Source organism: Salvelinus fontinalis, chromosome 9 (assembly GCF_029448725.1).
Source record: "Salvelinus fontinalis isolate EN_2023a chromosome 9, ASM2944872v1, whole genome shotgun sequence".
NCBI lineage: Eukaryota > Metazoa > Chordata > Actinopteri > Salmoniformes > Salmonidae > Salvelinus > Salvelinus fontinalis.
The window spans coordinates 60824447-60851423 of NC_074673.1; the positions used below are offsets into that span (position 1 = coordinate 60824447).

A 26977-nucleotide genomic window follows, 5' to 3' on the forward strand; every position below is an offset into this window, starting at 1 on the left:
TTTGGAGGGCAAGTTGGTCAGGATAATGTCTATTAGGGTGCCCATGTTTACGGATTTAGGGTTGTACCTGGTGGGTTCCTTGATGATTTGTGTGAGATTGAGGGCATCAAGCTTAGATTGTAGGACTGCCGGGGTGTTAAGCATATCCCAGTTTAGGTCACCTAACAGAACAAACTCTGAAGCTAGATGGGGAGCGATCAATTCACAGATGGTGTCCAGGGCACAGCTGGGAGCTGAGGGGGGTCGGTAGCAGGCGGCAACAGTGAGAGACTTATTTCTGGAGAGATTAATTTTTAAAAGTAGAAGTTCGAACTGTTTGGGCATAGACCTGGAAAGTATGACAGAACTTTGCAGGCTATCTCTGCAGTAGATTGCAACTCCTCCCCCTTTGGCAGTTCTATCTTGACGGAAAGTGTTATAGTTGGGTATGGAAATCTCCGAATTTTTGGTGGCCTTCCTAAGCCAGGATTCGGACACGGCAAGGACATCAGGGTTGGCAGAGTGTGCTAAAGCGGTGAGTAAGGCAAACTTAGGGAGGAGGCTTCTGATGTTGACATGCATGAGGCCAAGGCTTTTTCGATCACAGAAGTCAACAAATGAGGGTGACTGGGGACATGCAGGGCCTGGGTTTACCTCCACATCACCCGAGGAACAGAGGAGTAGTAGGATGAGGGTGCGGCTAAAGGCTATCAAAACTGGTCGCCTAGAGCGTTGGGGACAAGGAATAAAAGGAGCAGATTCATGGGCGTGGTAGAATAGATTCTGGGCATAATGTGCAGACCAGGGTATGGTGGGGCACGGGTACAGCGGAGGCAAGCCCAGGCACTGGGTGATGATAAGAGAGGTTGTATCTCTGGACATGCTGGTCTCAATGGGTGAGGTCACCGCATGTGTGGGGGGTGGGACAAAGGAGGTATCAGAGGTACGGAGAGTGGAACTACGGGGTCCATTGCAAACCAAAACAATGATAACTAGCCTGAACAACAGTATGCAAGGCATATTGATATTTGAGAGAGACATACAATAAAGCATAAAGTGATTGCAGGTCTTGATTGGGAGAGCTAGCTAAAACAACAGGTGAGATAACAGCAGCTAGTCAGCTAACACAGCAACAGCAGGTAAAAATGGCGACGACTAGGCAGAGAGGGTCGGATTAACTACACACAGATCCTGAGTTAAAGCACAGAGCCGTCAGATAAAACACAAATAAACAGAATGGAGTACCGTGAATTAATGGACAGTCAAGCAGGCATCAGCTATGTAGCCAAGTGATCATAGTGTCCAGAGGGCAGCCGTAGATGGAGCAGGGAGGCCTCCACTAAGCTAGCACGCGGCGTTTAAAGTTAGTAGCCCGGGGGGTGGTCTGCTCAGACGGAGGGGGTCTGCTCAGACGGAGGCCGGTTGAGGGCACAGCGGATGGGGTATTCGTCTGCAGACCAGACGTGGTCGTGTCGACAGAGAATCCAAGCCGGATGGCGATGGCGAAAGAGAGGTTGTGAATTGTAGAATTGTGTTTGCTAACTGGTGCTAGCTTCGTGGCAGTGGCGCTAGCTGCGCTAGCTGCAAGCTAGCTGTGAGGATCAGAAGTAGTGGCTCAGGGATTTACGGCAGGAATCCGGCGTTGTTGTCGAGAGACAGTCCGATGCTGGTAAATTGGTGAGTAATATCCAGGCTAATAACAGGGCTGGTGTCTGTGCAGAAGGTAAAAGCTGCTAGCAGCGGCAAAAAATAGCTAAATTAGCTTGTAGCTGATTAGCTGGTTAGCTACTGGGGGTTCTTGAAAGTGTTCCAAAGTTAAAAAAATAATAGCGATTCCGTATCACATTGGGTGAGGTAGGTTACCGGAAGGTATAATCGAATTGAAAATCGAAAAAAAATGTTAAAATATATACAAGAAATACGAAAAAATACAAACGTACACGAGAGGACTAAAGAAACACGTCTACACTGCTACGCCAAGATCATCAAAGGTAAGTGATTAATTTTATTGCTATTTCTAACTTTTGTAATTCCTTTACTTGATTGTAAAATGTTTGTATGCTTTTGTAAGCGGGGCGCTGTCCTCAGATAATCGCATGGTATTCTTTCGCCGTAAAGCCTTTTTGACATCTGACACAGCGGCTGTATTATTAACAAGAAGTTCATCTTTAAGCCGATGTATAACAATATTTCATGAATGTTTAAAATGGGTATTTCTGTATTTTGAATTTGGCGCTCTGCAATTTCACCGGATGTTGGCCAGGTGGGACGGTGCCCATAAGAAGTTAAGGGACGAAATTACACAAATTAACACCTGTTAATTGAAATGCATTCCACGTGACTACCTCATGAAGCTGGTTGAGAGAATGCCAAGAGTGTGCAAAGCTATCATCAAGCCAAAGGGTGGCTACATTGAATAATCTCAAATATAAAATATATTTTGATTTGTTTAAAAATTTTTTGGTTATTACATGATTCCATATGTGTTATTTCATAATTTTGATGTCTTCACTAATATGCGACAATGATAGTTCAAATAAAGAAAAACTGAATGAGTAGGTGTGTCCAAACTTTTGACAGGTGCTGTGTCTATATTACTTTAAGACATGAAGATCAGTCATCCGGAAAATGTCAAACTTTGAAAGTTTCTTCAAATGCCTTGTTAAAAGTTAATTTGAGGAATTTAATTATTTCGTAATGCATTTGAGCCAAACAGTTGAGTTGTGACAAGGTAGGAGGCGTAAACAGAAGATAGCCCTCTTTGGTAAAATACCAAGTCCATATTATGGCAAGAACAGCACAAATAAGCAAAAGGAAACGACAGTCCATCATTAGTTTAAGATATGAAGGTCAGTCAATAAGGATAATTTCAAGAACTTTGAAACTTTACTCAAGTGCAGTCGTAAAAACCATCAAGCACTATGATGAAACTGGCTCTCATGAAGACTGCCACAGGAAAGGAAGACCCAGAGTTACCTCTGCTGCAAAGGATAAGGTCATTAGAGTTACCAGCCTCAGAAATTGCAGCCCAAATAAATGCTTCAGAGTTCAAGTAACAGACACATCTCAACATCAACTGTTCAGAGTGGTCGAATTGCTGCTAAGAAAGGGCCTTGGTCAGGGAGGTGACCAAGAACCTGATGGTCACTGACAGAGCTCAAGATTTCCTCTTTGGAGATGGGAGAACCTTGTAGGACAACAATCTCTGTAGCACTCCACCAATCATGCCTTTATGATAGAGTGGCCAGATGGAAGCCACATGAAGGCCTGCTTGGAGCTAAAGACTCTCAGACCATGAGAAACAAGGTTCCCTGGTCTGATGAAACCAAGATTGAACTCTTTGGCCTGAATGCCAAGCGTCACGTCTGGAGGAAACCTACTGTGAAGCATGGTGGTGGCAGCATCATGCTGTGGGGATGTTTTTCACGGGCAGGGACTGGGAGACTAGTCAGGATCGAGGTAAAGATGAACGGAGCAAAGTACTGAGAGGTCCTTGATGAAAACCTGCTCAACAGGAAAACGACCCTAAGCACACAGCCTGGGCAATGCAGGAGTGGCTTCCGGATAAGTCTTTGAATGCCCTTAAGTGGCCCAGCCAGTTCCCGGACTTGAACTCGATCAAACATCTCTGGAGAGACCTGAAAATAGCTGTGCAGCAATTCCCCCCCATCCAACCTGACGGAGCTTGAGAGGATCTGTAGAGAAGAATGGGGAAAAATCCCAAGGTACAGCTGTGCCGAGCTTGTTGCGTTACACCCAAAAAAGACTCGAGGCTGTAATCGGTGCCAAAGGTGCTTCAACAAAGCACTGAGTAAAGGGTCTGAATACTTATGTAAATGTGATTTATGTTTTTTTTTTAAATAAATTTGCTTTGTAATTATGGAGTATTGTGTGTAGTTTGATGAGGGAAAAAAACGATTAAATACATTTGAGTAAGTCTGTAACGTAACATTTGAAAAAAGTCAAGGGGTCTGAATACTTTCCGAAAGCACTGTATATATAAACAATGTACAATATCAACATGCGTTTTCATAGGTAGCCCAATTCTGATTTCCCCTCCACCAATCGGTCCTCCAACCAACCACACCAGACATTTTCACCTAAGATCTTTCTCAGAGCTGATCTGATTGGTTAAACGACCAACCAGCAACAAAAATCAAAACAAAACAAACCTCCCATCCAAACGCAGCCCAACTGATATGTTCCAAGATGGCTTAGCATTCAAGAAATAAGAGAAATAAGACAGGAGTCACTTATGACAGAGCATTATTTAAAAAAAATACCAGCAATAGATAGTTTTTTTTTTATCATGTCCAAATCCCTCCCTCCCCTTCCACCCCAAATGTTCCTCAATTATTTTATTTTATTTATATCCTCATATTGAGGTTCACATCATATATATATACACACGAGTGCAAATGTAAACTCGGGTACGGGTACGGGTGGCGCAGTGGTCTAGGGCACTGCATCGCAGTGCTAGCTGCGCCACCAGAGTCTCTGGGTTCGCGCCCAGGCTCTGTCGCAGCCGGCCGCAACCGGGAGGTCCGTGGGGCGACGCACAATTGGCATAGCGTCGTCCGGGTTAGGGAGGGTTTGGCCGGTAGGGATATCCTTGTCTCAGTATGTAAAATGTAATAAAAATGTATGCACTCTACTGTAAGTCGCTCTGGATAAGAGCGTCTGCTAAATGACTAAAATGTAATGTAAATGTACATAATCAAACACTAGAATCGGTGCCAACAAAATAAAGAAAATGTTGCCGTGTCTTATAAAATAAAGTTGTGGATCCACACTGTACATTTCATTTTTTCCAAGGTGAGACTTTGCAACATGCTATTAACCCATTGATTGTAAAATGGTGGGTTTGGGATTTTCCAGTGGGTCAAAATCAGTTTTCTGGCAATCAGACAGACATTTGCCAACGTACAGTGCATTCGGAAAGTATTCAGACCACGTTACTTATTCTCCAATCAATTTCTAGAAACATCTCAAGGATGATCAATGGAAACCAGATGCACCCGAACTGAAATTCGAGTTTCATAACAAAGGGTCTGAATACTTACTCTTTTTTAGTTTAAATGCATTTGCAAACATTTCAAAAACCTGTTTTCTGCCTTGTCATTATGGGGTATTGTGTGTAGATTGATGAGAAACATGTATTTAATCTGTTTTAGTATAAGGCTGTAACGTAACAAAATGTGGGAAAAGTCAACGGGTCTGAATACTTTCCAAAGGCACTGTATTTGCTTCCGCATTTGCTATTCCAGAACTACCAGCAGTTATCCCCAAGATAGCTATAGGTGTTACAGAAATGTTACGGTTACAAATAGAATAACACAGTTACAAATAGAAATCAAACTGTATGGACATCAGAAATAGAATAAGACCAGGACTAAAAACCAACAAAATATAACTATTGTAAAATAGATTGTGTCTGTAAAATGTGTATAAGATGTATAAACTGAAGATAGAAGCCTAAGTGTTATTGTTTATTAGTTTACTCCAATTGGGGGAAGGGTGGCAGGGTTTGCAGGGAATAATAAAGGTATAAAGTGTGTGTATATATGAATGTGCATGTGTGTATGTATGTGTTTAAGTATGAATGTTTATGTATGTACACTACCGTTCAAAAGTGTGGGCTCACTTAGAAATGTCCTTGTTTTTGAAAGAAAAGCTCATTATTTGTCCATTAAAATAATAATTTCAACAAGGTACACTTTGGGGGTGACTACTAATATAGGCCACTAGATGTAGATGTCCTAACCGACTTGCCAAAACTATAGTTTGTTAGCAAGAAATGTGTGGAGTGGTTGAAAAATGAGTTATAATGACTCCAACCTAAGTGTATGTAAACTTCCGACTTCAGCTGTATATTTACCCCAAAAATATATGGGGGATTGGAAATGATGCAGACAATTACATTGATGGAAGCTACAATCTGCAATATTAAAGCTGATCCACCCCCGAGAAAAAAAATTCAAAGTAAGCATCCCAGAAGAAAAGTGCTCAAAATAGCTCACGTTAACGTTTTAAGAAACAAGGTTCATGAAATCAATAATTTGCCTGTAACAGATGACATTCATATTCTGACCATCTCTGAAACTCACTTAGATAATACAGTGGTAGCAATATGAGGTTATAACATTTACAGAAAATACAGAAATGCCAATGGTGGAGGTGTTGCTGTTTAAATTCAGAACCACATTCCTGTAAAGCTTAGAGAGGATCTCATGTTAAACACTGTTGAAGTAATATGGCTACAGGTGCATCTTTCTCACCTAAAGCCCATTCCTGTAGGAAGCTGCTATAGACCACCAAGTGCTAACAGTCAGTATCTGGATAACATGTGTGAAACGCTTGATAATGTATGTGATATCAAGAGAGAGGTATATTTTCTGGGTGATTTAAATATTGACTGGCTTTCATCAAGCTGCCCACTCAGGAAAACGCTTCTAACTGTAACCAGTGCCGGCAACCTGGTTCAGGTTATCAGTCAACCTACCAGGGTAGTTACAAACAGCACAGGAATCAAATCAACATGTATTGATCACATCTTTACAAATGTGCATACATTTGCTTGAAAGCACTATCCAGATCCATCGGATGTAGTGACCACAATATATTAGCCATATCTAGGAAAACCAAAGTTCAAAAGACTGGGCCTAATATAGTGTGTAAGAGGTCATACAATAAGTTTTGTAGTGATTCCTATGTTGTTGATGTAAAGAATATTTGTTTGTCAGTGGTGTGTAATGAGGAGCAAACAGACGCTGCACTTGACACGTTTATGAAATGTCTTATTCCAATTACTAATAAGCATGCACCCATTAAGAAAAAGAATGTTAAAACTGTTAAATCACCATGAATTGATGAGGATAAAAAAAAAAATGATGGTTGAGAGGGATGAGGCAAAAGGAATGGCAAATAAGTCTGGTGGCACATCTGCTTGGCAAACATATTGCAAATTGAAAAATCATGCGACCAAACTGAGTAAAAAGAAGATGAAACTGCACTATGAAACAAAGATAAATGACAAAGTGAAATGACATTTTTGGGGAAAAAAGGCAAACTCAGCTCCATCATTCATTGAATCACAAAACCGACTGATATTGCCAACTACTTTAATGATTTTTTCATTGGCAAACTTAGGCATGACATGCCAACAACAAACGCTGACACTACACTCCCAAGAATATCTGACCAAATTATGAAAGACAAGCATTGTCATTTTGAATTCTGTAAAGTAAGTGAAGAGGTGAACAAATTATTGATGTCTATTAACAATGACAAGCCACAGTGGTCTGCCAACTTAGATGGAAGATATAAACAATTTGCAGACGATAATACCACTCCTGTTTTGCCATATTTTCAATTTAAGTCTACTAGAAAATGTGTGTCCTCAGGCCTGGAGGGAAGCAAAAGTCATTCCACTACCTAAGAATATTAAAGCCCCCTTTACTGGCTCAAATATCCGACCAATCAGCCTGTTACCAACCCTTAGTAAACTTTTGCTTTTTGTTTTGCTTGACTATGACTATTTTACAGTATACAAATTGACGGCAGACTTTCAGCACACTTATAGGGAAGGACATCCAACATTCACCAAGCACAGCACTTACACAAATGACTGATGATTAACTGAGAGAAATTGACGATAAAAAGATTTGGAGGCTGTTTTGTTAGACTTCAGTGGTACTTTTGACATTATCAATCGTTGTCAGCTGCTGGAAAAAACGTATGTGTTATGGCTATACACTTTACTGCTATAATGTGGATAAAGAGTTACCTGTCTAACAAAACACAGAGGGTGTTCTTTATTGGAAGCCTCTCCAACATAATCCAGGTACAATAAGGAACTCCCCAGGGCAGCTGTCTAGGCCCCTTACTTTTTAAATTCTTTACTAACGACATGCCACTGGCTTTGACGACTGAGCGACTGAAATGACTGCAAAACTTAAGAGCTGCAGTCCGTTTCAGAGTGGGCGGAAAGGAATATATTAGTCCTAAAAAATGTTTTACTAAAAGTATTGTATTTGGTAAAGATCATTCACTAAACCCTAAACTTCAACTAAATCTTGTAATAAATAATGTGGAATTTGAGCAAGTTGAGGTGACTAAACTGCTTACAGTAACCCTGGATTTAAAAAATAAAATAAAGGTGGATCTTTGTTGACAGGGAAACCCATACTTTTTGTAAGGAAATCTGAAACATGTGAGCAGAACTGGGACACCACAGGACATTCACAAAGCATGTGCATTAGTGTTCCAACAGCATTGATACGGCATCTATCACATATTGGGAGTAGGAATCAGCTTCATCTTAAAACGTCTAAATGGAGTTGCATAACTTCTACGTATAAGCTTACAATGTATGAGCTGGTGTGCTGGGTTTTTAGGTGTAACAAATACATTTTCCCCGAAAGGTATCCCAGTTCAGGTCGTGCCCCAATCCCTGCATTTCACGGTTCCATACTACAGTGACACCCAATGTAGAGCATTTAACAGACAGCAGCCAATCATAAGTGGCAGAGACCATTTTAGATGTTAATGAAGGGTCTATCCATGTAAGCATTATGTGGTGGGATGTTAACGGGGCATCCCATGGTACACCATAAGCTTTTAACAAAGATCTTAACTGCAGGTAAAGGAATCATGAAAAGCCTGGAAGTGAATACATTTGTTTGAGGTCCTGGAAAGGTATTAGCCCCTTATCATTATACATGACTCGCAAGTTATGCACACCCTTATCCGCCCACAATGGGCACACAAAAGGCTTATTGTTTGTCAGCAGGTTATGTTTATGCCATATAGGAGAAGAATCACAGAACTTCTTAGTGTTGCCTATATGCTTCTCAGCGTAGTAACATACTTGTAGTGAGTTGGAAATAATTGAACATGTTTTTTGTATGCTGTTTTTATCTTGATGCCTGAAAAAACTAGATCTGTAAGTCTATGTGGTGCAACAAGTCACAGCTCGCTGTCTTGCGATCTGTCTCATGTTGTACCGATTATCAACATGGACAAGACTGAATTTTGTTGAATTGTCAACTGGTCTAAATTCTTGTTAGGAAGATGGTGCTGTTCAGAATGACATGTTTGACTGTTGATGTTCACAGGAATCTCCAAATGCCATGATGAACGAGCACCACGGATGAAGGAGGGGGAGGAAAACAGACTGCTTCTTTCTCCCACACCTTCACCAAGTCATGCAATGTTTGCTTCATGAACAATTGTTACATCTTTTGAAATAAATACAGAACTATTCCAGTAAATTCTGTTTCAAATGTTTTTTATGCTGGACGTTAGTAATTTTGCAGGTCTATAGTATAATGTATTGTTTTGAAACGTTTATTAAATATCTATTCAGTCACAACACTTGTTATTTTATGTTGACTTTTTCAATGTTTTCTAAAATGATGTATGTTTTGTACTGTTACTTTTTACATGCTGAAACAGTCTCATTATTTTTGGGCTAGACTATGATCTGTAAATGTCTACTACCATTTTTTTTAAAGTTGTTGATGAATAATTTGTTGCTACCGTCTGGTGAGGAAGTGGGAAATATGGAATACATCAGAGGAGGAAGGGAGAATTAATGAGAAATCAGAACTTGAGAAATCAGAGCTTTCAATAAGCAGGTAAATGTACAGCCTATCAATGACAAAAGAAATGGTGCAGAGATGTAGCCTTAAAATAATATTAGATATTTGCTAGCCAGCTATTCGCAAAACATTGGATTATCAACTTGAGCGATGACGTCTCAGTTTGTAGCACGTTTTCACATGGAGGTATATACACTGGAAAAAAATATAAACACAACATGTAAAGTGTTGCTCTCATGTTTCATGAGCTGAAATAAAAGATCCCAGACATTTTCCATACGCACAAAAAGCTTATTTCTCTCACATGTTGCGCACCCTGGTCCTTCTTCCGCTGCCTCCTTAACCGTTTATAAATTCCTTTTTAGAATACATATTTTAATCCAGCATTTGTGGTTTGGAAAGGAGTGACTATTGCTTTCCTTTATTTATCTAACAGATGGGGTTTTGGAAAAGTAGGTACTTTTCTCACAAACAGTTGACAGGGAAATTGTGGGGGGTTTAAGCCCCCGTCTCCAGGTGTAATCCAGGTTTAATGAACACGTAAAAATGACCATAACGAGCATTCTAATCACCTGTAAATACTCACTGGACAGGTGTAATGAATATATGTAAAAATGACCATAGCGAGCTTTCTAATCACCTGTAAATACACATTGGACAGGTGTAATGAATATATATAAAATATATGTAAAAATGACCATAACAAGCGTTCTAATCACCTGTAAATACACACTGGACAGGTGTAATGAATATACATAAAATATATATAAAAATGACCATAACGAGCGTTCTAATCACCTGTAAATACAGACTGGACAGGTGTAATGAATATATGTAAAAAATGACTATAAAAAGCGTTTTAATGACCTGTAAATGCCAACTGGACAGGTGTAAAGAACACGTGAAAAAAGCAAGTGAAAAAGGATCATTACAAATGTTAAGACGTGTTCCGTGTAAGACGATTTGAACCTTTTAGCTTTACGTAGATGATGAGATCATCAACGTGCGCACTACACAGACAATACAGGCAGGCCCCATTCTGTTGTATCCAGCTGCAGTAAAGTGCAACAATCTAAGAATTTGTCTACACGATCAGAATATTGTGTCTTGTATATGAAATAATCGTAATATTTCTGAAACCATGCAGTGTCCAGATGACACTAGTCTAAATACACCAGAAGAGAAAACCTGTCTTTCTTCTGCGCAAAGAAGAGCAGAAATTCGGAGACGAAAATTGCTCATGAATTCCGAAGACAGAATGAACAGAATTGTGGGTTTCACCAAAGCTGAAGCTGAAAACAACGGTAAGGAAAACCTAAGTGGTGGTCAAGGGTTTGCTGGCTGATGAGACAAGCAAATTGTTTAGCTTGATAGCTTATATTAGTTTGCAGCTCGCTTCAATGGACAGTCAGACCATTACTCAGCCAGCTGGCTGATAGGCGTTTTTAGATCAATCAATCACGTTTATTTATAAAGCCCTTTTTACATTGGTAGTTGTCACAAATGCTTATACAGAAACGCATCCTAAAACCCAAAAGAGCAAGCAATGCAGAAGCACAGTGGCTTAGAAAAACTCCCTCGAAAGCCAGAAATCTAAGGGACAGATCGAAATTTACTGTGAGTGTCGTAGCATGCCACCAGCATATCTCTATATCTCTGGTGTTAGGCCTAAGCTTCTCTTCCTTTATATAGGCTGTATATGTATTCAACTATTAATATCATACAGTGGACACCTAAGCCTATAGGCCAGTGTCACTTTGATTATGCCTGCACATCATGGTTCACCAGCAACTCCAAACATCTAAAGAATAAGCTACCAGCCAAACAAGCTTGTAAGAATTGTACTTAAACTCCCCCCTCATACTCATCTGTAGGTTGGGCATTTTTACGTCTCTATGTCTGTAATGTGTCTGTATCTATGTAATCGTATATATATTTACGTAAAAAATGGCGACCACAAATTAGTCCCCCGATATTTATCGTGCAATCCCGGTCACTTGAAAAAATCTTTGTGAATATATGTATTTTTTTTAACTGACAAATATAATCAATCAATCCAAACTGTGCAGTGGCCAATTGATGAATGGAAAGAGACAAAACACCAAAACGTTTAATGACATTCGGAGATTGTCAAACCAAGCCTTCGATACTGGGCAAGCCTACAAGGTAAGGAGGGATGTGGTTTCTGTTTGTCGAGATCTGATTTCCTCCAAGCTGATCATTGTCTGCAGCCAGCTCTGATTGTAGTGTAATGAAACAGGAGAGTGAGCTTGTTGGTGGGCGAAACCTCAACCTTCGGGCCTGTAGCCCTGCGTGGCTTCGACTGTGTCCCAAAAGCATGCTGGAGTGGCAAAGTTGATATTCATGTTTATAAACACAGGGTCAATACAGCAGGTATTGCTATTTGTGGTCATTAACATTATTTTGAGTTAATTCTGAGGGGGGAGGGTGTTTAATTTATTTTACAATACAAGGAGAGGCTTGTGTGATTTTTATTTATTTTTACATTGGGGAGGGGGGTGCATTTAAATGTTTTTATAACTCATTGAGTTGGACCAAATATAAAGTTTCCTTAGAAAATAGATGCGAAATTTGCCTGCTAGGGTGCGTTTCCATTTTAAATATCTTGTGTCTATAAAAACATCTGAACGTAATGAAGTCACACCTTTACATTTGTTTGTAATATATTGTCTAATAAAAATGTAGTGGTTGAAATGCTTCCATTACCAATATAGGCAAATTGCGCATGAATAAATTAGCAACAGCCTCTATGCCCTCCCATCTCTGTTTCATGTCCCTGATAGCCTGCCAAAGCCAGCATGGATAGAATACAATAACTGACTAATAAATCAAATCAAATGTTATTTGTCACTTGCACCGAATACAACAGGTGTAGACCTTACAGTGAAATGCTTACAGTTTTAAGTTAAGAAAAATTGTTAAGTACAAAAAATACAAAATAAAAGTAACATAATTAAACGGCAGCAGTAAAATAACGATAGCGAGGCTATATACAGGGGCTATACCGGTACAGAGTCAAAGTGTGGGGGGCCGGTTAGTAGAGGTAATTGAAGTAATATGTGCATGTAGGTAGAGTTAAAGTGACTATGCATAGATAATTAACAGAGAGTAGCAGCAGCATAAAAGAGGGCTCTAGGTAGCCTGTTCCCGGTAACCTGTTCAAGAGTCGTATGGCTTGGGGACAGTCCATGACTAGGGTGGCTGGAGTCTTAGGGCCTTCCTCTGACACCGCCTGGTATAGAGGAGGGTGACACACGGTTACTCCTTACCGTGTGTGGAGTAAAGGTGGTCTAGAGTTTTTTTATTTTTCCCTCTGGTTGCACATTTAACATGCTGGTAGAAATGAGGTGAAACGGATTTTGAGTTTCCCTGCATTAAAGTCCCTGGCCACTAGGAGAGCCGCCACTGGCTAAGCGTTTTCCTGTTTACTTATGGCCGTATACAGCTCATTGAGTGCAGTCTTAGTGCCAGCATCGGTTTGTGGAGGTATATAGACAACTACAAAAAATACAGAACTCTCTTGATAAATAGTGTGGTCTACAGCTTATCATGAGATACTCTACATCAGGCGAGAAAAACCTTGAGACTTCCTTAGATTTCGTGCACCAGCTGTTGTTTACAAATATACATAGACCGCCACCCCTTGTCTTACCAGAGGCTGCTGTTGTATCCTGCCGAAAAAGCTTAAAACCCACCAGCTGTATGTTATTCGTATCGTCGTTCAGCCACTACTCGGTGAAACACAAGATATTACAGTTTTTAATGTCCCGTTGGTAGGATATACATGATCATAGTTTGTCTATTTTATTATCGATTGATTGTACGTTGGCTAATAGGACCGATGGTTAAGGTGGATTACCCTCTCTTGGCGACGTATCCTTACAAGGCACCCGGACCTTCGTTCTCGATACCTCCATCTCTTTCTCCTGCGAATGACGGGGATGAGGGCCTCGTCAGGCGTCTGAAGTAAATCCTTCCCGTCCGACTCGTTAAAGAAAAAGTATCCCTCCAGTACGGGATGAGTAATCGCTGTCCTGATATCTAAAAGCTCTTTTCGGTCATAAGACACGGTGGCAGAAACATTATGTACGAAATAAGTTGAGGAAAAACATACACAATATTACAATTGGCTACGGGATCGTAAAACGGCAGCCATCTCCTTCGGCACAATTCTCTTCCAATATTTGCCATATTCTAATAATTCTCATGTTCTAACGTATCGCCACTGTCTGTGCCATGGTGAAGCTGCCACAACTGTCATATGGTGAAACTTGCACTCCTGTAGATCTGAAATAATTGGATGGTGAAACTTGCCAGCCATAAAAGCAAGGCGAAGCAATTCAACAGGCATTCTTGAAAGTCAGGACAATCCTTGTCCTGTATAGAAACATTATTCAAAAAAAAAATACATAGATTTTGCAAGCAGTAGGCATTTAGAATTAAATCTAGGTCAATGGAAATCTGCCTAATGTCTAGTAACAGGGGGTTTGTTAGAATTTATAAAATTCTGTTATTAAATAAAATAAATGTTTTGCTCCATGAAGTAATCAAACAATGTTTACGCCGCCATCTTGACAATTTCAAATCTTCTCTCATTGAGAAGGTTGATAAAAAATTGACATTACCCTGTTACAATCTACTAGCTACTATGAACCAGTGGCGTGTATTCATGGATGCCAAGGGAAGCCAGGCTTCCCCCAAAAATGTACCAAGAAAAGAACATACTAAATTATTGATCTTTTGTCTCTCAATTCACAAGAGGCTGAATGTATCTCACCAGAGAAAGCATCCGAGCGAACGAAACGACTCCCCTCTCGTACCAGTCCAAAGTTTGGACACACCTACTCATTCAAGGGTTTTTCTTTATTTTTACTGTTTTCTACATTGTAGAATAATAGTGAAGACATCAAAACTATGGAATCATGTAGTAACAAAAAAGTGTTAAGCAAATCAAAATATATTTTATATTTGAGATTATTCAAAGTAGCCACGCTTTGCTTTGATGATAGCTTTGCACACTCTTGGCATTCTCTCAACCAGCTTCATAAGGAAGTCACCTGGAATGCATTTCAATTAACAGGTGTGCCTTGTTAAAAGTTAATTTGTGGAATGTATTGCATTTGAGCCAATCAGTTGTACTTTTAAACTTTTACAGTTCTTGACATTTTCTGTATTGACTGACCTTCATGTCTTAAAGTAATGATTGACTGTCGTTTCTCTTTGCTTATCTGAGCTGTTCTTGCCAAACTATGGACTTGGTCTTTTACCAAAGAGGTCTATATTCTGTATACCACCCCTACCTTGTCACAACACAACTGATTGGCTCAAATGCATTAAGAAATTTCACAAATGAACTTTTAACAAGGTACATCTGTTAATTGAAATGCATTCCAGGTGACTACCTCATGAAGATGGTTGAGAATGCCAAGAGTGTGCAAAGCTGTCATCAAGGCAAACGGTGGCTACTTTGAAGAATCTCAAATGTATAATATTTTGATTTGTTTAACACTTTTTTGGTTACTACATGATTCAATATGTGTTATTTCATAGTAGAATAATAGTGCAGACATCAAAACTATGTAGAAATAGTACAAATAATGAAAAACCGTTGAATGAGAAGGTGTGTCCAAACTTTTGACTGGTACTGTATGTGTAGCCCAGCTATCTGATGCTGTCTGGTCAAAAAGAGTATGACATTGTTCCTGCCCATAGCATGGAATGCAAGGGAAGCCAGCAAGCATTTGGCCTCCCTTGATAAAAAAAGTATAAAATAATAGCCAATCAATGAGCTCAACTGTGAATGTTCCTGGTGCACCAAAAACACCTGTCAAGGGAAGCCAGTTTGGATTTGGATTCACACCAATCACATCAGAAGCCAAACCTTATTGACAGAAAAAACTTGAATTGTTGCGTCTTGTGTCATTGTCCTCCAGTGGGTAGTTAGCTATTATTTTATTTTTCCAAAATTAGCCATGTATGTAGATTTGGACTTGGGGTTTTACTTAGTTCTCCATACTGGCCAATGGTTATAACGGTGATTCTGATCCAACCATAAATTCATACATTGTGCCCCTGGCCTGAGAGGATGAAAGTAAAACGTGTAGCTAGGTTTAGTAGGATAATGTTAACTAGCTCGCCTGGCGCATCGTTGTCCATGAAAAGAAGTTAGGCTAGCGAGCAAGCATTTTAACCTAGGACAACAAAAACTCAAAGCTTGCTTGACCATGCTGTAGGTCATGTAACTGTTTGTTACATGCGATATGTTTTGTGGACTTTACCAGACACATGTTCTGCCCTTCTGAGCAAAAAGGCAGTACCTGCTCATTTGGTTGAAAATTAGTTAATGTCATTTTTGCTGCATTAAATACATGCTTAATCATATGGACAAGTATCCTGCCTCTATTGTGTTTGAGCAGTAACTGGATAAAGTTACTGTGAAACCAGGGTAAATAAAAGCAATTTTTCTCAATTCCACGCTATGAGTAGTCACTACCTTTTTGCTTGATAGGGCAGTGTTGCTCTCCGGTTTTGTGATTAAACGAAGGAGTGGTTAAATTTATTCTGCCACTTTCTTCTTATTGTTCTAGAGCAACCAACGCAATTATCACAAACCAGGTTGTATTATTGTATTAAGGCTTTTTTTCCTGGCTTGGCTTCCCCATTGATTTTACCCACACACCGCTATTGCTATGGACCATGATGCAGTGAGCTAGAAAATAAACCTTTGCATCAGTGTGAAATGTGCTGCAGTCATGACAATTCAGCGCTCTTCTGTATTATCTAACAAGCTTACTGATTTGCATTCAATATATCCATATATAGAATCTCTATTGTCATATCCCAGATAAATCTAGTTAGCCTAATCCATTACACTGACAACGTCATGTCAACGACCTTGTCCCAACAGGAGCGTCCAGAAGTGTTACGGCACCCGTGTTCCATCTGGACTTGGACAGGAGCAACTCGTGGTCAACATACCCCTCCCCCACGCTGTCTCCATTCCTCCCAGAGGCAGTAGGCAGCAGCCACCCCCACAGTGATCTCTCAGAGAGGAGAGGGTATCCCCTGCCAGACACCAGCGAGGTGCTGGGTGGCGGTGTGGACAAGGACGTGACACCGGGCGTCCGTCAGAGGCCACGCGGAGAGGCCCAGCTGGCGGCCGATGAGCCCAGCCGCTCTGGATCCCCACGCAGAGGGCTGCAGAAGTACCTGTCCCGCTTTGATGACGCCATGAAGCTCCGAGGCCAACTGGCCAATGAGAAACAAGCCCAGGATGCAGCCGGCTCAGACCCAGATGAGTTGGACTCCTTCAGGCTCTTCAGGCTTGTCGGCAGTGTCCTCCTTGCTCTCTTTGTCAGGGTTTTTGTCTGCAAGTATCTGGTGAGTCTGATCGGAAAAGTGTTGTCTCTTCCCTTGAGAGCTTTGATTTTGTTTAATACCACTGACTTATTCTGTTTTAGATTATGCCGCATGTATGGTAATATGAGAGTAAGGATTTGTTGAAGCAGTTCATTAACTAGGCTACTCTTCCCCTTTGCAGTCCATATTCGCACCATTCCTCACCCTCGAACTGGCCTACATGGGGTTGTACAAATATTTTCCAAAGGTAAGAGATACCGCTTGACCTTTTGGCAGTAATATATAGTGAATGGAGCACAGCTACACTACATTACCAAAAGTATGTGGACACCTGCTCATCGAACATCTCATTCCAAAATCATGGGCATTAATATGGAGTTGGTCCCCCTTTGCTGCTATAACAGCCTCCACTCTTCTGGGAAGGCTTTCCACTAGATGTTGGGACTAGAGGTCGACCGATTATGATTTTTCAACACCGATACCGACCTTTGGAGGACCAAAAAAAGCAGATACCGATTTAATCGGCCAATTTTTATATATATATATATGTAATGATGACAATTACAACAATACTGAATGAACACTTTTATTTTAACTTAATATAATACATAAATAAAATCTATTTAGTCTCAAATAAATAATGAAACATGTTCAATTTGGTTGAAATAATGCAAAAACAAAGTGTTGGAGAAGAAAGTAAAAGTGCAATATATACAATGTAAAAAAGCTAACATTTAAGTTCCTTGCTCAGAACATGAGAACATATGAAAGCTGGTGGTTCCTTTTAAAGTGAGTCTTCAATTTCCCAGTTAAGAAGTTTTAGGTTGTAGTTATTATAGGACTATTTCTCTCTATACCATTTGTATTTCATATACCTTTGACTATTGGATGTTCTTATAGGCACTATATGATTGCCAGCCTAATATTGGGAGTTGATGAAGTCATAAACAGCGCTGTGTTTCAAGCATTGCGGAGAGCTGCTGGCAAACGCAGGAAAGTGCTGTTTTAATGAATGCTTACGAGCGTACTGGTGCCTACCACCGCTCAGTCAGACTGCTCTATCAAATCATAGACTTAATTATAATGTAATAAACACACAGAAATATGAGCCTTAGGTCATTAATATGGTCAAATCCGGAAACTATCATTTCGAAAACAAAACATTTATTCTTTCAGTGAAATACGGAACCGTTCCATATTTTATCGAACGGGTGGCAACCCTAAGTCTAAATATTGCTGTTACATTGCACACCCTTCAATGTTATGTCATAATTATGTAAAATTCTGGCAAATGAATTACGGTCTTTGTTAGGAAGAAATGGTCTTCATACAGTTCGCAACGAGCCAGGCGGCCCAAACTGCTGCATATACCCTGACGCGAATGCGCTTTTGTTAAATCATCACCCGTTTGGCGAAGTCGGCTGGGATTTGATGATAAATTAACAGGCACCGCATTGATTATATGCAACACAGGACAAGCTAGTTAAACTATTAATATCATCAACCATGTGTAGTTAACTAGTGATTATGTTAAGATTGATTGTTTTTTATAAGATACGTTTAATGCTCGCTAGCAACTTACCTTTGCTCCTTGCTGCACTCGCGTAACAGGTGGTCACGCAGTCTCCTTGTGGATTGTAATGTAATCAGCCATAATCGGCATCCAAAAATGCTGAGTACCGATTTGTTATGAAAGCTTGAAATTGTCCCTAATTAATCGGCCATACCTATTAATCGGTCAACCTCTAGTTGGGACATTGCTGCAAGGACTTGCTTCCATTCAGCCACGATTAGGCCTGGCTCACAGTCGGCGTTCCAATTCATCCCATACCTCTGTGGAGGCCGCTCAAGTTCTTCCACACCGATCTTGACAGTGGACCTCGCTTCGTGCATGGCGGCATTGTCATGCTGAAACAGGAAAAGGCCTTCCCTAGTCCGAACCATGAAAAACAGCCCCAAACCATTATTCCTCCTCCACCAAACTTTACAGTTGTGACTATACATTGGGGAAGGTAGCGTTCTCCTGGCATCCGCCAAACCCAGATTCATCCGTTGGATTGCCAGATGGTGAAGCATGATTCATCACTCCAGAGAATGCGTTCCACTGCTTCAGAATCCAATGCCAGCGAGCTTTACACCACTTCAGCCGATACTTGGAATTTTAGGTTGTAGTTATTATAGGACTATTTCTCTCTATACCATTTGTATTTCATATACCTTTGACTATTGGATGTTCTTATAGGCACTATATGATTGCCAGCCTAATATTGGGAGTTGATGAAGTCATAAACAGCGCTGTGTTTCAAGCATTGCGGAGAGCTGCTGGCAAACGCAGGAAAGTGCTGTTTTAATGAATGCTTACGAGCGTACTGGTGCCTACCACCGCTCAGTCAGACTGCTCTATCAAATCATAGACTTAATTATAATGTAATAAACACACAGAAATATGAGCCTTAGGTCATTAATATGGTCAAATCCGGAAACTATCATTTCGAAAACAAAACATTTATTCTTTCAGTGAAATACGGAACCGTTCCATATTTTATCGAACGGGTGGCAACCCTAAGTCTAAATATTGCTGTTACATTGCACACCCTTCAATGTTATGTCATAATTATGTAAAATTCTGGCAAATGAATTACGGTCTTTGTTAGGAAGAAATGGTCTTCATACAGTTCGCAACGAGCCAGGCGGCCCAAACTGCTGCATATACCCTGACGCGAATGCGCTTTTGTTAAATCATCACCCGTTTGGCGAAGTCGGCTGGGATTTGATGATAAATTAACAGGCACCGCATTGATTATATGCAACACAGGACAAGCTAGTTAAACTATTAATATCATCAACCATGTGTAGTTAACTAGTGATTATGTTAAGATTGATTGTTTTTTATAAGATACGTTTAATGCTCGCTAGCAACTTACCTTTGCTCCTTGCTGCACTCGCGTAACAGGTGGTCACGCAGTCTCCTTGTGGATTGTAATGTAATCAGCCATAATCGGCATCCAAAAATGCTGAGTACCGATTTGTTATGAAAGCTTGAAATTGTCCCTAATTAATCGGCCATACCTATTAATCGGTCAACCTCTAGTTGGGACATTGCTGCAAGGACTTGCTTCCATTCAGCCACAATTAGGCCTGGCTCACAGTCGGCGTTCCAATTCATCCCATACCTCTGTGGAGGCCGCTCAAGTTCTTCCACACCGATCTTGACAGTGGACCTCGCTTCGTGCATGGCGGCATTGTCATGCTGAAACAGGAAAAGGCCTTCCCTAGTCCGAACCATGAAAAACAGCCCCAAACCATTATTCCTCCTCCACCAAACTTTACAGTTGTGACTATACATTGGGGAAGGTAGCGTTCTCCTGGCATCCGCCAAACCCAGATTCATCCGTTGGATTGCCAGATGGTGAAGCATGATTCATCACTCCAGAGAATGCGTTCCACTGCTTCAGAATCCAATGCCAGCGAGCTTTACACCACTTCAGCCGATACTTGGAATTGCGCATGGTGATTTTAGGCTGGTATGCGGCTGCTCGGCCATGGAAACACTGTTCATGAAGCTCCCAACGAACAGTTAGTGTGTTGATGTTGCTTCCAGAGGCAGTTTGGAACTCTGTAGTGAGTTTTGCAACCGAGGACAGATGATTTTTACGAGCTTCAGCAATCGGCAGTTCCTTTCTGTGAGCTTGTGTGGCCTACCACTTTGCGGCTGAGCCGTTGTTGCTCCTAGACGTTTCCACTTCACAATAACAGCACTTACAGTTGACCGGGGCAGCTTTAGAAGGGCAGAAATTTGATGAACTGACTTGGAAAGGTGGCATCCTATGACGGTGCCACGTTGAAAGTCACTGAGCTCTTCAGTAAGGCCATTCTACTGCCAATGTTTGTCTATGGAGTTTCTATTGATGTGTGCTCGATATATACACCTGTCAGCAACGGGTGTGCTGAAATAGCCGAATTCACACATTTTGAAAGGGGTGTTCACATACTTTTGTATATATAGTGTATACCAAATGGGTCAGGCATATATGGTCATAACATGTGTATTGTGCATACATACACGTGTAAAAACTTTCCGTCATCCACCAGGTTGAGAAGAAGATGCAAACCACAGTGCTGACCGCCGCGCTCCTGTTGTCTGGTATCCCTGCGGAGGTCATCAACCGCTCCATGGACACCTACAAGAAGATGGGCGACGTCTTCGCCGACCTCTGTGTCTACTTCTTTACATTCATCCTCAGTCACGAGATCCTGCTGTTGGTTGGTCCAGAAGAGGCTGAGACTCCCTGATGGACAGGAAAGTCCCTGTGCTATGGCGGTGTCACAGAGGTGGACATTATGCTGACCCCCTGATACTGATCCTTTACCTTACCTCCTTCTCCACACCATTTCCCTTCCCGAATCAGTAGAACCCATAGGGGAGAGGGGGTCGAGGTGCAATGTCCACAGGTAGATAAGGGAAGAAGACAGAAAAAACAGGTTGAACAAGGTAACATAACATTCATTTGTGTTCTGACCCTCGACTACATCTTGTCGATAGGAGCTGCTTTAAGTTACCATTTATTTTGCTCTCTACAGTGTTTATATAAGGGGTCCAGTTAGTTCGCAATTTTTGTTTTGTTTCTGGTGAATTGATTTATCTCATTTGGAAGACAGGAGATGCATTTGTCATTCAGGGTTTTCTGAATATTGCCTATGATTTTTTCACCCTTGTATGCTTAAAGACATGGTTGACTTTATCTGTACATGTCTAAACTCTTATTACATTTACCTTTTAATCTGCGCTAAGAGAAGGTTAGGGCTCCCGAGAGTGGCTCAGCGGTCTAAGGCACTGCATCTCAGTGCTAGAGGCGTCATTACAAACCCTGGTTCGATCCTGGGCTGTATCACAACCGGCCGTGATTGCGAGTCCCAAAGGGCGACGCACAATTGGCCCAGCGTCGTCCGGGTTAGGCTTTGGCCGGGGTAGGCCCGTGATTGTGAATAATAATTTGTTCTTAACTGACTTGCCTAGTTAAATAAAGGTAAAATGTAAAAAAATTAAAAGGTTTACTTAGGATTGTCTTTTTGGAAAGTGTGTGTTGTCACTGCTATTCAATGTGGGGCAGTGGGATCTTATAAGCTTGTATATATCTGTGCTGGATAACTCTGATTGTGGAAATGTCATGTATTGCTTTTCTAGCTATCCCAGCCTCACTCACTCTCTCTGTGGCATGTTACATCATCTGTTAATCCCTCATTGCATCCAAATTAATTGATTCAGTTTGAGACAGGTTTTCTATGTAACTTCATTGGTGTGATCTCTTGTTTGTCAGATTTACTTCCTTGCTTTTCATAATTTTTTGCAATTATATTTTTCTGTGTAAATGCTGTATTCATAATTTATTATTTCATGTGAAATATTGACATCGATATCAACACAAAGATACAGAGAAGCTAATGTTGCTTCTGGTAATAACCTACTGGAATGAATATGCTGTATTAAACCAATAAAACCTTGGAGCATTTCACAATTGTCTCTGGTTGATTTTAGATCAGTCAGTCATCAAACTCCTATCTCGATGCTGCTTCATTCGACCTGAGATGTAGGCTAAGTGTCCATATGTGACCTTGTTCATTTGGGTTGATATCAGTAGGCAGGTTTCCATTGACCCGGGTTTATTTGACAAACGCAATGACACAACAACAAAAAATTGCGACGTATTGAAACATTTTCAAAATATCAACAAGTTTTTATCCGTTAGACGGGTGGATTTTTCATATGTAGAACTTCCTTTGTGACAAATTATGATGGAAACAGTGTTTTTCAAATAAATCATGATTGCTGAATAATTTCGGTAATCACTGCATTTAATTTTATTCACTGCATTTAGTTATTTTTAATCCTTTTTTTATCCCCAATTTCGTAGTATACAATTGGTATTTACAGTCTTGTCTCATCACTGTAACTCCCGTACGGACTTGGGAGAGGCGAAGGTTGAGAGCCTTGCGTCCTGGATGCCAGCCGCACCAATGTGTCAGAGGAAACACCATACACCTGGCGACCGTGTCAGTGTGCATTGTGCCCAGCCCGCCACAGGAGTCGCTAGTGCGCGATGGGACAAGAACATCCCTGCCGGCCAAACCCTCCCATAATCCGGACGACGCGGGGCCAATTTTGCGCCGCCCCATGGGTCTCCCGGTTGCGGCCGGCTGCGACAGAGCCTGGTCTCGAACCAGGATCTCTAGTTGCGCAGCTAGCGCTGTCTAAGGGACAGATCGACGTTTACAAAGGGGAGGTGGTCCAAAACAATGTTTTTTGCTTTGTGGAGGATTGGGTGTTTTTTAAAGTTTAGAATAGTTTGTGGAGGTTTGGTGTGGTGTCTATTATTAAGCTTTACCTACTGCTGGCCTATGATATGAAGGCATTGCATCCCGGCACCCCAACTCATTCCATCAGTTGAACTTGAGGTGAGGAAGTTTGTTTCAGGCCTACCAGAGTTACTCCTATAATCTAACAATATAATGCTTATATTTATACAAAATATACTGATCGAAAATGTATGAATTAGCCTCTGTATGTCTATATCTGTATAGCAGACGCTGTAGCCATCTGACACAGATATGCCGGCGGCATGCATTTATTTATTTAATTTTTATTTCACCTTTATTTAACCAGGTAGGCTAGTTGAGAACAAGTTCTCATTTACAACTGCGACCTGGCCAAGATAAAGCAAAGCAGTGCGACACAAACAACAACACAGAGTTACACATGGAAGAAACAAGCGTACAGTCAGTAACACAATAGAATTTTTTTTTATCTATATACAGTGTGTGCAAATGGAATGATGTGTTAAGGCAATAAATAGGTCATAGTAGAGAAGTAATTACAATTTAGCAAATTAACACTGGAGTGATAGATGAGCAGATGGTGATGTGCAAGTAGAAATACTGGTGTGCAAAAGAGCAGAAAAGTAAATAAAAACAATATGGGGATGAGGTAGGTAGATTGGGTGGGCTATTTACAGATGGGCTATGTACAGCTGCAGTGATCGGTTAGCTGTTCAGATAGCTGATGTTTAAAGTTAGTGAGGGAAATATAAGTCTCCAGCTTCAGCGAATTTTGCAATTCATTCCAGTCATTGGCAGCAGAAAACTGGAAGGATAGGCAGCCAAAGGAGGTTTCGGCCTTGCGAATGACCAGTGAGATATACCTGCTGGAGCATGTGCTAGGGGTGGGTGTTGTTATCGTGAGCTGAGAATCTCAAATTTAAATTTGTTTAACACTTTTCACAGTAATTCAAACAGAGAGAAAACAACATAAAAACAGTAAGCCTAAATGGTAGTATAATTGCTTAATTGCTAAATGACTGTTGTTGGCCACATCTAGCTGGTAATCGAGGAGGACCAGAAGTTCCTGAAGCTGCTGCAGATCCTGGGACATTACCAGGAGAAGGGTTCAGTCGTCATCTTTGTGGACAAACAGGAGCACGCTGACGAGCTGCTAAAATATCTAATTAAGGCCTCTACCCCTGCATGCCTCTGCACAGTGGTAATGTCATGCAAACACATGAGTAGTGTTCTAGCGTCATTAGTCTGAGTCTCTGTGCCAAACGGTTCTCTGGTCAATAGTAGTGCATTATGCTGAGTATTGGGATGCATACTGTCAATCCACGGTTTGAAAGTCACCTGGCTGAGCTCATTTTTTATCTTAGACCATTCTTTTCTTATTAATTAAAGCATGTTTGTGGTGGATAATCATTTTGTCTCAGACATGTCAGGGGTTTGAACCCCTGTCCTTTGATAACAAGCTTTTGTTAATCTCTTTCCTTGTAGGTATTGACCAGTATTACAGAGGCAGCATCATCAATGACTTTCAGAACAGGGCCACTTCTGGGGCAGCCAGGGGGCTGGACATCAAGCAGCTGATCCTGGTCATCCACTACGTTCACAGGGCCGGACGCACAGGGAGAACCGGGAACAAAGTGAGTGGTGGAGTCCCGACGGCTACACTACTAGTCTATTAGTCTACACTACTAGTCCTCCTCCCAGCTGCCAATTGCACTGACGCTAGGAAACACTGTCACCACCGATAAATCTACGATAATCGATCATTTCAAAAAGTATGTTTCTACGGCTGGCCATGCTTTCCACCTGGTTATCCCCATCCCGGTCAACAGCTCTGCACCCCCCACAGCAACTTGCCCAAGCCTCCCCATTTCTCCAATCTAGATAGCTAATGTTCTGAAAGAGCTGCAAAATCTGGACCCCTGCAAATCAGCTGGGCTAGACAATCTGGACCCTCTCTTTCTAAAATGATCCGTCGCAATTGTTGCAACCCCTGTTACTAACCTGTTCAACCTCTCTTTCATATTGTCTGAGACCCCTAAAGATTGCAAAGCTGCCGCAGTCGTCCCCCTCTTCAAAGGGGGAGTCACTCTAGACCCAAACTGTTACAGACCTATATCTATCATACCCTGCCTTTCTAAAGTCTTCGAAAGCCAAGTTAACAAACAGATCACTGACCATTTCGAATCCCACCATACTTTCTCCGCTATGCAATCTGGTTTCCGAGCTGGTCATGGGTGCACCTCAGCTACGCTCAAGGTCCTAAACGATATCATAGCCGCCATCGATAAAAGACAATACTGTGCAGCCGTCTTCATCGACCTGGCCAAGGCTTTCGACTGTCAATCACCGCATTCTTATCGGCAGACTCAACAGCCTTGGTTTCTCAAATGACTGCCTCTCCTGGTTCACCAACTACTTCTCAGATAGAGTTCAGTGTGTCAAATCGGAGGGCCTGTTGTCCGGACCTCTGGCAGTCTCTATTGGGGGGGCCACAGGGTTAAATTCTTTGGCCGACTCTTTTCTCTGTATACATCAATTATGTCGCTCTTGCTGCTGGTGATTCTCTGATCCACCTCTACGCAGACGACACCATTCTGTAAACTTCTGTCCCTTCTTTGGACACTGTGTTAACTTCTTTGGGATAGGGGGCGGTATTTTGACGTCCAGATGAAAAGCGTACCCAAAGTAAACTGCCTGTTACTCAGGCCCAGAAGCTAGGATATGCATATAATTGGTAGATCTGGATAGAAAACACTCTAACGTTTCTAAAACTGTTAAAGTAATGTCTGTGAGTATAACAGAACTGAAATGGCAGGAGAAACCCCACGGACAACCCCCCCCCCAAAAAAATCATCCTACCACTGATTTCAATGGCTGGCACATTTATAATAGGGCAAAATCGTGCCCGATTGCAGTTCCTAGGGCTTCCACTAGATGTCAACAGTCTTTAGAAAGAGTTTCAGGCTGGTTTTGGAAAAATGAGCCAGAAATTGAAGTTTTTCTAGGTGTCTCCCATTTTGGCTGTAGTGTTTCCAAGCACGTAAATGAGAGCGCGTTCTTTGGTATTTTTCTCCGGTAAAGACAATAACGATTCTCCGTCTTAAATTTGATCGTTTATTTGTATATTAGGGTACCTATTGTTTGATTATAAATGTTGATTGACTTGTTTGGATAAGTTTATTGGTAACGTTTGGGATTCATTTTGTATTCATTTTGAAAGAGGGAAACCGAGTGGATTATTGACTGAAGCGCGCCAGCTAAACTGAGTTTTTATGGATATAAAGAAGGACTTGATCGAACAAAAGGACCATTTGTAATGTAACTGGGACCTTTTGGAGTGCCAACAGAATAAGATCTTCAAAGGTAAGGCATATATTATACCGCTATTTCTGACTGTCGTGTCGCAACTCCCTGGTTGAAAATGATTTGTTATGCATTTGTGTGCTGGGCGCTGTCCTCAGATAATCGCATGGTTTGCTTTCGCCGTAAAGCCTTTTTGAAATCTGACACGATGGCTGGATTAACAAGTTAAGCTTTATTTTGATATATTGCACTTGTATTTTCATGAAAATGTTATATTTCTAGTAATTTAATTTGAATTTGGCACTCTGCAATTTCACCGGAAATTGTCGAAATGGGACGCTAGCGTCCTACTGATCTGCAAGAAGTTTTAACAAACCTAC

General features: G+C 41.1%; 2 protein-coding genes across 2 annotated transcripts in view; both read left to right on the forward strand.

The window, feature by feature from the left end:
- Positions 1-9352, forward strand: part of LOC129862904 (G protein pathway suppressor 2-like) — a 32375-nt gene extending 23023 nt beyond the window's left edge. The window contains exon 12 of the mRNA XM_055934996.1: positions 9096-9352. Within this exon, the coding sequence (XP_055790971.1) occupies positions 9096-9134 (39 nt within the window). The 3' untranslated portion in view covers positions 9135-9352. The remainder of the gene's footprint in view (positions 1-9095) is intronic.
- Positions 9353-10566: 1214 nt separating this feature from the next.
- Positions 10567-22477, forward strand: LOC129862906 (guided entry of tail-anchored proteins factor CAMLG-like). Its single transcript, XM_055934999.1, has 4 exons — positions 10567-10885; positions 16510-16982; positions 17143-17208; positions 21054-22477. Exons 1-4 carry the CDS (start codon positions 10723-10725, stop codon positions 21252-21254), a joined length of 903 nt encoding a protein of 300 aa, XP_055790974.1. The 5' UTR covers positions 10567-10722; the 3' UTR covers positions 21255-22477.
- Positions 22478-26977: the final 4500 nt, after the last annotated feature.

Bases quoted from the DNA above. Each gene is read 5' to 3' on its own strand.
- LOC129862906 (XM_055934999.1), top strand. From the start codon at position 10,723: ATGCAGTGTCCAGATGACACTAGTCTAAATACACCAGAAGAGAAAACC. The intron at 16,983-17,142 runs GTGAGTCTGATC...TCCCCTTTGCAG, and splicing joins TTTTTGTCTGCAAGTATCTG to TCCATATTCGCACCATTCCT. The intron at 17,209-21,053 runs GTAAGAGATACC...GTCATCCACCAG, and splicing joins TGTACAAATATTTTCCAAAG to GTTGAGAAGAAGATGCAAAC.